Raw genomic sequence first — 10566 nt, forward strand, 5'->3', positions numbered from 1 at the left:
ATGAAGAGAGATTGCATCGATATGTTCGTACTGGATGTAACTAAAGTTATATCGGTTGATTAAAATACCAGGGGTCACATCTTGCACTTTATATGCCTGCCGATCATCTCGGTTTTAATACAGATGGACGGCACCAGTTTATTCCATTCTCAGCAGATGTGAGTAGATAGGACGGAAAACTCTCCTGTCTTATCTGAGCGAAATAGCACACACAGTTAGAGAGTTATAATGCAGTCGTAGGGGATGGGAAGTATAATAATGGTTGATGTCCCTACATCCCTCTCATATACTCATCCTTTGGGTGAGGTTGATGCTGCTCAAGAGGGTGTCTCGTCCTGTTGGGACACAGTGTTCAACTCTCAATCAGCATAGGAATTGAATTCCAGCAGTCGGAAAGGTCAAGGGCAAATGAGCACTATTTTTGGGATAACTCACAGCCATATGAAAGGTGGAGCTCGTTGCGGACTGTTCAGTCCTGCGCTTGGATTCTGGAGTTTCCTTAGTCTTTAATCAGACAACTTTCTACGTACCCGTTCTATGAAGAAGGAAAATCTTATTGTCCAGTTTCTAGACTCTTCTGGGATCTGGTTTATAGCTTGTTTTCGAGGAATACTTCTGTCTCCTATCCACAGAATGGTTTGGATGTCATGGAAAGTCGGTTTTCATTGATTGACGGGTCCGATTTTATAGATATAAATCTGGATCGCATCCTCTGGTATACTCACTGTTGGTGCTCCCTCTACTTGTACTGATTCCGTGCAATTCCATCTTCTTTCTTCTGATACTGGTACACGCAATGCGTCCTTCAATCAACCATAGGCTTAATAGCAATTCATTCCCCACTGAGCATTCCAAGCCCCCACTATCCGCTGGAGATTGGGCTGTGGCATCACTATCTGTGACTTCAAGAAAGCGATTGGGCATGAGAATCGGACTATTAGTAAAGAAGGTGGCGGTTGGTCGTTCTTGAACGAGCTAGATTTCTCTGATTTTGAGGTACATGGTGTTGAACTGTATCAGAAGGAAAGATGACTAAATTGAGAATTTAGAAAGCCTCCAGGAGTAGAAGGTCTCCTTGACCATCATTCATAAGCAGAATGATATTGTGGACGCTTTTCCCCACTCCACCTGCTATGAGTGGTGCAGCGATACTTTATCTTTCTTTCATAGAATGATTTTTCGCGGCTAGTGCCTGAAATAATTTTTGCTCTGCACCACAAAAATATGAGGCACATGGATGTTTCTTCAAAGATCTTTTTCAAGCTGAAGTGCGAAAAAACAGTTAGAAAGAAAGATTAAAATCTGTGCGTTCTGATCGAGGTGCGGGAATTCTATGGGCTAAGAGCGATCCGAGGACGGGCAGCAGAATGCATGTCCTTCTCATTGAGTTAGCTTGTAGATCACAAGGCATTGTCATCAGTACACTCTCCAGGTTCTCCGGCAGCAAAAAATGGAGTAGCTGAAAGAAGAAATCGTACTTATCAAAGATCTGTTCGCAAGGCATGAATGAGTCATTCAAGATTTGCCTGAAAGTTTTTTGGGTGAAGGCATTGAAAGACTCTGATAGCTTGGTGAGACAGGCTGTATATATCATCAAATCGTGCTTCCTTGTAAGGCGGTAGCAGAGACCCCGTTTCAAACGCTTTGGACTGGCAGGGTCCTTAGTCTTGGTCATCTACGTGTTTGGGGAGCTCGCAGCAAGAGGGCGGCGAACCTTATAGAATGCCAGAATTAGAATTAGAGACCCCGAAACAGTGTCGTGTCGCTTTGTTGGCTATCCTAGCAAGATGCTAAGGGATATGCAGGTTCTATTGTTTCTTCTCGGCTCTACCAGTTCTTGCGAGACACAGCATGCTAGAGTTTTTGGAAGACCGCTGATGTTTCTCAGAACATCGTGGGTCTGCAGTTTTGAGGAGTTTTAGGAAGAGTGAGCAGTCGCTCACGCTATTTAGATGTCATTCTAGATTTCCTAGCTGCTTCCAGATAGCTTTCCACTCCTCCTCCAGTTCAAGAAACATTTGTACTACAGAGAGCCACAACGCTTGTTAGAAGATCATCTAGAGTCAGGGATCTGCCATAGCGCTGATGAAACTATGAGGTTATCTTCAAGAAAGTGGAAAGCATTGATGCCAGAATCCGATGATCGCCTCATCATCTCACAAGCCTAAAGAGACAGCATTCATGGCAGCTGATTGGCTAAAGGCTATGGAAGAGAGCTTCAGTCAATGGAAAAGAACTCTGTTTGGGAGTTGGTAAAGTACCTTTGGGCCGAACAAAGCTAGAGCGATCGGATGCAATGGGTCTTCAAGACCAAAAGGGATTTCTGAAGGAAATATTGAGAGATTCAGGCCAGCTAAGTGGCCAAGGGTTTTTCAAGGCAGAGAGAAGGGATTTGACTTACGTCGAACCTTTTCTCCCAGTAATCTAAGAAGATTCTCTCAGGAAATAGTCTTGCCTCTGTCGGCCGCATTTTGATCTTGAGCTCCATCAGATGGATGTCAAGACGGCATTCCTTGAATCGGAGATCTGAATAGCGAAATATTTATGGGCAGGCGCTGAAGGGTTTGCAGTTAAAGGGAGATTGCTGGTACTGGCCAGATTGAAGAAGTCAATATCATGGTCCTCAAGCAGGTTCCAGACAGTGGTAGCTTAAAATTTTCATCAAGTGATAACATCAAATGCTTCCGAGAGAATCCTGTCGATCGCTGCATATAGCCTTAAAATCAGCTGGGAGCGCGATTCTCATTCCTAGTATTATATGTAGATGATATATTGGTTTGCCAGGCAGCGACTATTGCATGCTCCTACATGAGAGCTAAAGAATTTTCTTATCGAGGCATTTTGATATGAAAGACCTCGGAGATGCCATATCTGTTTTGGGAATCAAGATACGCATAGAGATCGAACTAAAGGCTTGTTGGCTTATCTCAAAGGGCTTAATATTGAGAAAGTCCTTCACACGATATGGCATGAAGTTTTGTGCACCAGGTGAAGCCCCAGTTGTCAAGGAGATAATGTTCAACAAAATCTCAATGCCACGGAATGAAGTTGAGCCGTAGGCTCGTGAAACATCTGAGGAGTATGCTTGCTGCAGTTGGCAGTCTAATGTATGCGGTGTCATGCAATCAGGCGCAGACATCAGTTATAATCGTGGGAATATTAGGCAGGTTTCAGCAAAAAATCCTGGTTGTAGCTCATTGGAAAGAAGCTGTAAAGAAGGTTTACGGTATTGGCAGAGGACCAAGGATTTCATGTTGTCTACAGAAGGTCTGAAAATCTAGAAAGTCCTTGGTTATTCAGATTCAGATTTCGCAGGATGTGCTGCATAGCAGAAAATCAAACATCCAGGTTATATATTTTCTGCTCGCTGGAGGAGCAGTTTCCTGAATAAGTGGCCAAGCAGTCACTTAGTGACGACATCCACCATGGAGGCAGAGTATGTTGCTGTTTTTGAAGCAAGCATTGCATGCCTCTTGGCTTCAAGAATATTCATAAGTGACTAAAGGTGGTGGGATTCGCATTTAGAGACCAGTAAAGTGTTATTGATGACAATCAGGCAGTTGTAGGCAGTTTGTAAAGAACAAGATTTTTACTAGGCAGGAATAAAGCAGCATGCGGTTGTCAAGTACTTGTTAGTACTTGATAAGGTCGAACAAGGATTGATTGAGGTTGCCTCATCTGCCGACTCAGTTGATGATTTGCTGATCCTTTGGATCCAAGGAAATTCTCCAGGCTTCTTCCAAGGAACATGTATCGCAGTTGCGGTTGTTTAGAGTCTTTCGATTCTATAAATGAATCAGCTGAGATTCAGTTGTCGTGTAGTTTTGTTTTGTTTCAAGTACTATATTCTGGATTGCTTTGAGCTCATAAAGAAACTATTTTGCTAAAATTTTTTAGCAGTTTGATATTTTCAAGCATTGTGTCTTTGGTCCAATTATTGCTTGATATATATTTTAAAGTAAAGAAAACTAAAGTTTAAAGTAAAGAGTTTCAAGTATTAATTGTAAGAAAGCTCGAATAAAGACAGTGTCCATAGAGTCAAAAGGTTAAAAGTAAAAGAGACTCTTAAATTTGGTGGCAGTAAGCTGAATATGATTGGGCAATCATATTTGAGGCTTTCGTTCTGGACTAAAGGTGATGGTTTTCACAATGGTGGATGCCGGTAAGAAGTTTGCAGAAGCGGGCATACATGTTTGTGTATGTTGCAGAGGACACTTAGGCGTACATCGATTTGACCCATAAGGGATTGTACGGCTCTATTAACTCCACTAAAACAACCATAAGAAGAGTATGTCTATTAAACATTAGTGGTACTAACGGTTGGCACCGTGGAGTGCCTTGGTGCATATTAGAGCAATATAGTGTTTTCTACGATCAACGAATGTGTCTTTCTTTGTTTTAGGAAAAGGTTTCGGAAACTATCCTAATTAGATATCATTCGGCAACAAGTTGTTTTCTAAAATAAAATGGGTGCGACGGAGCGAATGAGTCGACCTAAGTTTAACAGGAGTTCTTTTGTAAAGTTTTTGAAAATTTAATATTTTTGAAAATTAAAATGAGGTATGTTGTGGCAAGTGGGGAGATTGTTGTGGTTCAGATGTAATCCAACAAACCCAAGTGGCCCAACCTACATCTATTTTGGATTTGATTTAAAGTTGCCATCGATTCAAGATTAGGGATCAGGATGCTAACCACATGGTCCTGGTTGCACAGTTTCAAAGTTTTATCAACGTGGGTGGTTATTCTTGAACATCTAAAAGGTAGGTATCAATCGGAGTGTAATCCCCACGGTTGTGATTTAAACCATGATGGGGTAGGGTTAATCACAAATATCATAATAAAGGGTGGGAGTCCCTCCTCTCAACCGTACGCAAGAAAAGAGACATAATCCATTCAATTGGCTACGGGAGGAAGAAGGGAGAAGACTTCCATTTGTTTTCGACCGGTGAACGGTAATTTAGATCTATATTTCTAGTTCAATTTTCATGCCTAGATCATCAAATTATCCAACAATTACATCTACTTTTTGCAAGCCACGGCTGAAATTGTAGTTACCCGGGAACCAAATTAACGCCTACACAGGTAGTACTTCTCTAAAAGAAGACAAATTATATATTTTTTATAGGCTACAGCGTTTCATATCACTAGTCGTTTGGTATTTCGCTTGCAAAACATACATTTATATAAACTATGCTAATGTAACTTAAATATTAAAGTCAAACTAATGGTTCACAGGAGGCCTGCCTCACATAAATATTTAAAAGATTAACCTCTAAAATTTACCAACTTATTCCCAGGACCATTACCTCAATTTCAGTGGCTTTGAAGTCCTCCTGAAGAACAGATTGTAATGCAGATATAGCTGTCTGCAAAAACAATTATAGAAATAAACATGATAAAACAATAATCCCAAATATAATTAATCTGCCAAAAGATGCACAAGTATGTCCTTAAAAAAAGTATGAAATACCATTTAAAATAAAAGCATTTTTTCTTTTGAAAAGATAATTGAAAAAAGACCACATGACAAAAAAGTGATTTTTATCAATTCTTTGCAATGGTCTTTAACAAATCGGTCATGGAATATAGAAAGAATATAGGAAGTGAATGAAATGAAACATAAATTCCATATTACGCTTAAATTCTTTTCAGAAGAATTACAAGATAATAACAAATCTCCCAATATCTTTAAGAACGTAGGAACACAAACTTGCCAGCATTACACTAAAAGACTGAAGAGGTTGGGATCAAGTTTATGCAAATTAAAGGAAGGTGAAGCTACAAAACCAAAAAATTTGGACCTATCTGTTCCTTTGCTTACAAGCTTCAAGCCAAGAATCGGGTGGTAAAGTAATGAGCACAATTGGATACAATAAAAGAAATTAACTGCTGGCATGCAAATCGGCATATTTAATAAAATAGTTTAGAAAGAGGGGGGAAAAACTGGTTCCGTGTAAATATAGTCACCAAATGCCAGCATGCAAACAGGCATATTACAATACCTGCACAGTCTCATCATATGAAAATGCAGGATCATTCTTCATCTTTTTCTCCAAAAAATTGATTGCTTCTTGCTCTTTAAGGCCAGCACTTGTAGCCTGAAAGCAGAATAGCACACATTCAGACTGTGACTTCTATGTATAAAAAAAAAATCTAATAATTATCAGTAATGTAAGCTAATAATTATCAGTAATGTAAGATAAATGACTGACAATGTGTGACAGTGTAACTGATGTAACTAGGCAGCAGACAAGAAAACACAATGCACCCAATACAAGACATTGAAACAGAAAAAATTTCATGAACTAAACACTTATGGAATTCCCTCAGAAAGTAAAATATTTTTATATCAATAGACCTGTGAATCCAGATATAAAACACTATTTGCTACTTCATTCTATTGAAAGATGGTAACATTTAATATGATTGGCCAACACAATCAAACCCCCTAAACTCCAATAAATAGAGCAGTTAAGAACAATTTTCATTGAAAGAAGCATTTGAAATCAGATGAAGCATCATGACCAAATTGTTCTAAGCACCCTAAATAATCCCAAATAGTACTTACTGTAAAGTGTAAAGACATCTTAAAAATTGCAAACATCATACATAGAAATAATATTAAAAATACCCTCATACATAGAATTAATATTAAAAATACCCTCTCTCTCCCCCTTGTTAAATGTGGAATACTGCCAGCAATGTTAAGCATCATGGGTAAGCAGAAAGAGTTAGCATTTCTTATAAAATATATAAGATTATGTATGACCATGGCATAAGCACAAACAAGCTTTGTGGGACAGAGAACTCTTGTTAAATAAAAAACAAATTATATTTAAAAATTGACATCTGAACAAAACATCCACAAGATTTGTGCTTGTACTTATCTTCTCTTGTTGAGAGCAACTTTAAGCATAAGCATGTACTCTCACTCTACAAAGATTCAAGTATTTGATCTCATTAAAGATCTTAAATACAATAGTACACAAGTTTGGATTACCTTGTGACCAAAAAAATGACCAGCTGGATCGCATTTGAAAAGTTGAGGTCCGTTTTCTTCATCAATACCCAATATCATCGCAGCTTCAAATGGAAAGTAGGAAGAGACAAAATAGGCAGAATCAAGTATAATCAGAAGCTATATGAAGTCTATATAAACGAAAAGTGTGCGTTAGCAGAGCTCCGAAAGAAAAAGATCAGGCAACTGACCTACTCCAAGTGGTCTCATGTAAGCATGCTGGGTGTATATTTGTGATTTATCTGCTATCCTGTACAAAGATTTGAAGAATATGACATCTGTAACATTGTGTTTAAAAGAAGACGGATTTCTGAAGAAAATGCCAGAACCAAGATTTCACTAAACATGTTGAAATAACAAAATAGTAACAATGCAATGAGTTCATCGAATCCAAATAGTATAAGAAGTGTATGGTAACGCGGAAGGAGATTTTTGCACATGGATAAAATTAATAGCCAAGAGAAGTCATTTTACCATTTGGCTAATACATCAACAGGCATTTCATAGCCCCACTTGAAACGAAACTCAGCTGCTTGGTTCCTCGCTTGAGAAACTAGAGACTTTGCATCAGCTAGAAAAAAATGGTTTAATTAGATATTAGCAGCATTGAGAAGTTTATAACTGACACACGATGATCAATAATAAGGTATTTAATATCTTACTAGCTTGTTCAAACTCCAAACTACTGATTGTCTAGATAATTGCTTAAAATTTTAAGCACACAATATCATGTTAATCGTAAAAGAGAAAAATAACTAAACAAAAAATATTGACTCTCAAAGTTAGCGACAAAATAACTTTATCAATTTGTTAATAATCTACATTTACATAATGAAGAAAAATTCAATCATGCCGAATCGATAATTTAGCCAAGGTAAGGTCACACATACTCCTACTGCTAGTTAGAGACATATGCTTTCAAGACCGAGGTCATACATACTCCTACTGCAAGGTAGAGATATATGCTTTCAAGACCAAAGTTTTGGAAAGTGAACAAGGAATATTTGTGAATATAGTAAATTCATCCAATAATGAGTTCTTTTACAGTTTTAAAAAATGAAGAGAATAATGAATATAAAAAAATAATAAAAATCAAGGAAAAGGAAATATTATGTAGATTTAAGATTTTCTGAAAGGACACATTTTCAAAACAATCCCTTTTGCAATTTTATTCCCAAAAAACGACCCCTTTAATTTTTATTTGTAAAAACCGAACTGGTTTCAGCCTCAGCGCTGAAACCAGGTCGGTTTTTACAAAAAAAGTTCTGAAACTTCACAGGAGTTGAACTCACGTGAAGTTTCTTAGTTCAAAAACAAATTTTTTGAACTGTGAAACTTCACGGGAGTTGAACTCCCGTGAAGTTTAGCAGCTTAATTAAAAGCTGCTACACTTCACGGGAGTTCAACGGGAGTTCAACTCCCGTGAAGTTTCGGAACTTTTTTTGTAAAAACCAACCTGGTTTCAGCGCTGAGGCTGAAACCAAGTCGGTTTTTACAAATAAGAGAGAAATGGGTTGTTTTTTGGGAATAAATTTGCAAAAGAGTTTGTTTTGAAAATTTATCATTTTCTGAAAAGGACAATGAGAGTTATATATAATATAGTAGTAATAACCTTTTGAAAGCTTATGAGAATTATTGTGCAAGATCTCCTAATCAATACCTAACAAAGATGATTTCCACCACGAATTTAAGATCTAGAACAGAAGAAAGACAGTTCTAGAGATGAAGTAAACAGAAGGTGAGAAAAACATTAGATTAGTAATAAACTTATATGCTAACTGACGAACATGTTTTGTATGAAGCACTTGACTCACAAGGCCAACCTAAACCGTAGGCAAAAACTACTGACACTTGATTGTGTGTTGCTTGTCTCCCAAGATCTATTACATAGAAATTATCCATTTGATACGATACTAGTGCCCAAAATCATAGATAGTTATTCTTTATGTAACAGTCATAAATTCTTTGAAGCCTTCCAGGATTTTTTTTAAGAAACAATCTTAACACTTAATGCCTTCTGATACCCTCTCAATATCTTTTTGATTTACCTCAAATGAACAACCAAATAAACCATGTGAACACTGCCATTACTGCACTGAATAATTGACAAGAAATACAATGCTTCTACCAGGTCATCTAAAATGGTATTTTCCGTTATTCCATAATTGCTCAGATCATTCCAAAATACCTCTACAAAAGGGGTAAGCATACAGCACATCCCATTGGTTTCAACAAATTTTGGCAAAAGTGAACTGAACCGTTCTAAATTCAAAACTAAACAGAACCGATCAAAATTAAGTCGGCAGGTTTGGTTCGGTCTTTTTGATTTGGAACTTTGCTATTTAATTGAGAAAAAAGGACTGTTTAAACCCAAAAAAAGATATGAATCAACAAATCAGCAAAAGAAATTTCGATAAATGAATGATGTGAATCATTTGAAATGATAATCAACTTAGCTGAAATGTGCTTTGCTTGCCTGAAGCATGTTCATGTTCCGAATTTAATGCGTATGCACATAGTGATAACAAAGAAATTTAACAAAATAAAATGCTTCTCGTTAACTTAAACAACAAAGATGCTTAGCATCGAAGTAAGTCTAAAACAAGAGTGTCCAGAAACAAAGCACAAACTGCTCTACTTCAGGGGCCCAAAAGTTAATGAATCTGCAGTTTTCTCCTATTATAACTTCAATTGATGTTGTCTACCACATTGTGCAGAGTAAAACATCTATTATGCACAATTAATCAAACACCCACAGAAATGTAGGAACCATCTAGGATCTGCTTTCCAAAGCATAACTAACTAAAATCTCCAGTATTCTAAACTATCATGGAAAGCTAAATTTGTTTCCAAAGTGAGGAAACCCAAAATTTGAAATTAACCTGTCATCCCAGTCGCCAACAACCCAAGATACTTAGTAATTGGGAAAAGATGTGTCACGCTCGTCTGATCCAATAGCTTATCCTACATCAAAAAGTTCCCAAAATTTTCAACAAATTGAACATCAACAAGTTCTCCTACAATAATCAACCAATAAAAAACCATTAAATCACTCACCGGGACTTTCTTCTGGGTGACAACGCACACTGAATCCTTCCCTCTGACCCCAATTGAGGTGATCCCAGCGGCCTTGACAGCTTTGAAAGCGTACTCTGTCCCAAATTTAGATCAAGAGCTCCGTTACAAACTGAAAAGCCTAGAATCTAGCAGATCGATTGAAATCGAGACTGTTGTCGTGAGATTGGGGATCGAGTCGAAAACCCTAGGCCTTACCAACTTGGAAGAGGCGTCCTTCAGGTGAGAAGATGGTGATGTGGCGATCGTATCCAGCTCCAGACCCTCGACTCATGGCGAAATTACTAAAGCTCTCGATCAATTTCTAGAAATCGAGACTGTTGTCGTGAGATTGGGGATCGAGTCGAAAACCCTAGGCCTTACCAACTTGGAAGAGGCGTCCTTCAGGTGAGAAGATGGTGATGTGGCGATCGTATCCAGCTCCAGACCCTCGACTCATGGCGAAATTACTAAAGCTCTCGATCAATTTCTAG

General features: G+C 37.9%; 1 protein-coding gene across 2 annotated transcripts; it reads right to left on the bottom strand.

The window, feature by feature from the left end:
* LOC109822483 (proteasome subunit alpha type-6-like) lies at positions 5221-10560 on the bottom strand. Of its 2 annotated transcripts, none has more exons than XM_020388682.1 (8): positions 10457-10560; positions 10076-10170; positions 9901-9982; positions 7493-7589; positions 7210-7268; positions 7001-7083; positions 6003-6098; positions 5221-5366 (listed from the first exon to the last, which is right to left on the bottom strand). In XM_020388682.1, exons 1-8 carry the CDS (start codon positions 10530-10532, stop codon positions 5280-5282), a joined length of 675 nt encoding a protein of 224 aa, XP_020244271.1. In that variant the 5' UTR covers positions 10533-10560; the 3' UTR covers positions 5221-5279. The 2 variants fall into 2 exon arrangements, with proteins under 2 accessions (XP_020244271.1, XP_020244270.1); XM_020388681.1 differs by lacking the exon at positions 10457-10560 and adding an exon at positions 10292-10407.

Source organism: Asparagus officinalis, chromosome 8 (genome assembly GCF_001876935.1).
Source record: "Asparagus officinalis chromosome 8, Aspof.V1, whole genome shotgun sequence".
NCBI classification, from domain to species: domain Eukaryota; kingdom Viridiplantae; phylum Streptophyta; class Magnoliopsida; order Asparagales; family Asparagaceae; genus Asparagus; species Asparagus officinalis.

Coding starts and splice junctions, on each gene's coding strand:
- LOC109822483 (XM_020388682.1), bottom strand. CDS start 10,532: ATGAGTCGAGGGTCTGGAGCTGGATACGATCGCCACATCACCATCTTC. Junction 10,171..10,456: donor AGGACGCCTCTTCCAAGTTG/GTAAGGCCTAGG, acceptor AATTTGGGACAG/AGTACGCTTTCAAAGCTGTC. Junction 5,367..6,002: donor CATATGATGAGACTGTGCAG/GTATTGTAATAT, acceptor TTGTTTTTGCAG/ACAGCTATATCTGCATTACA.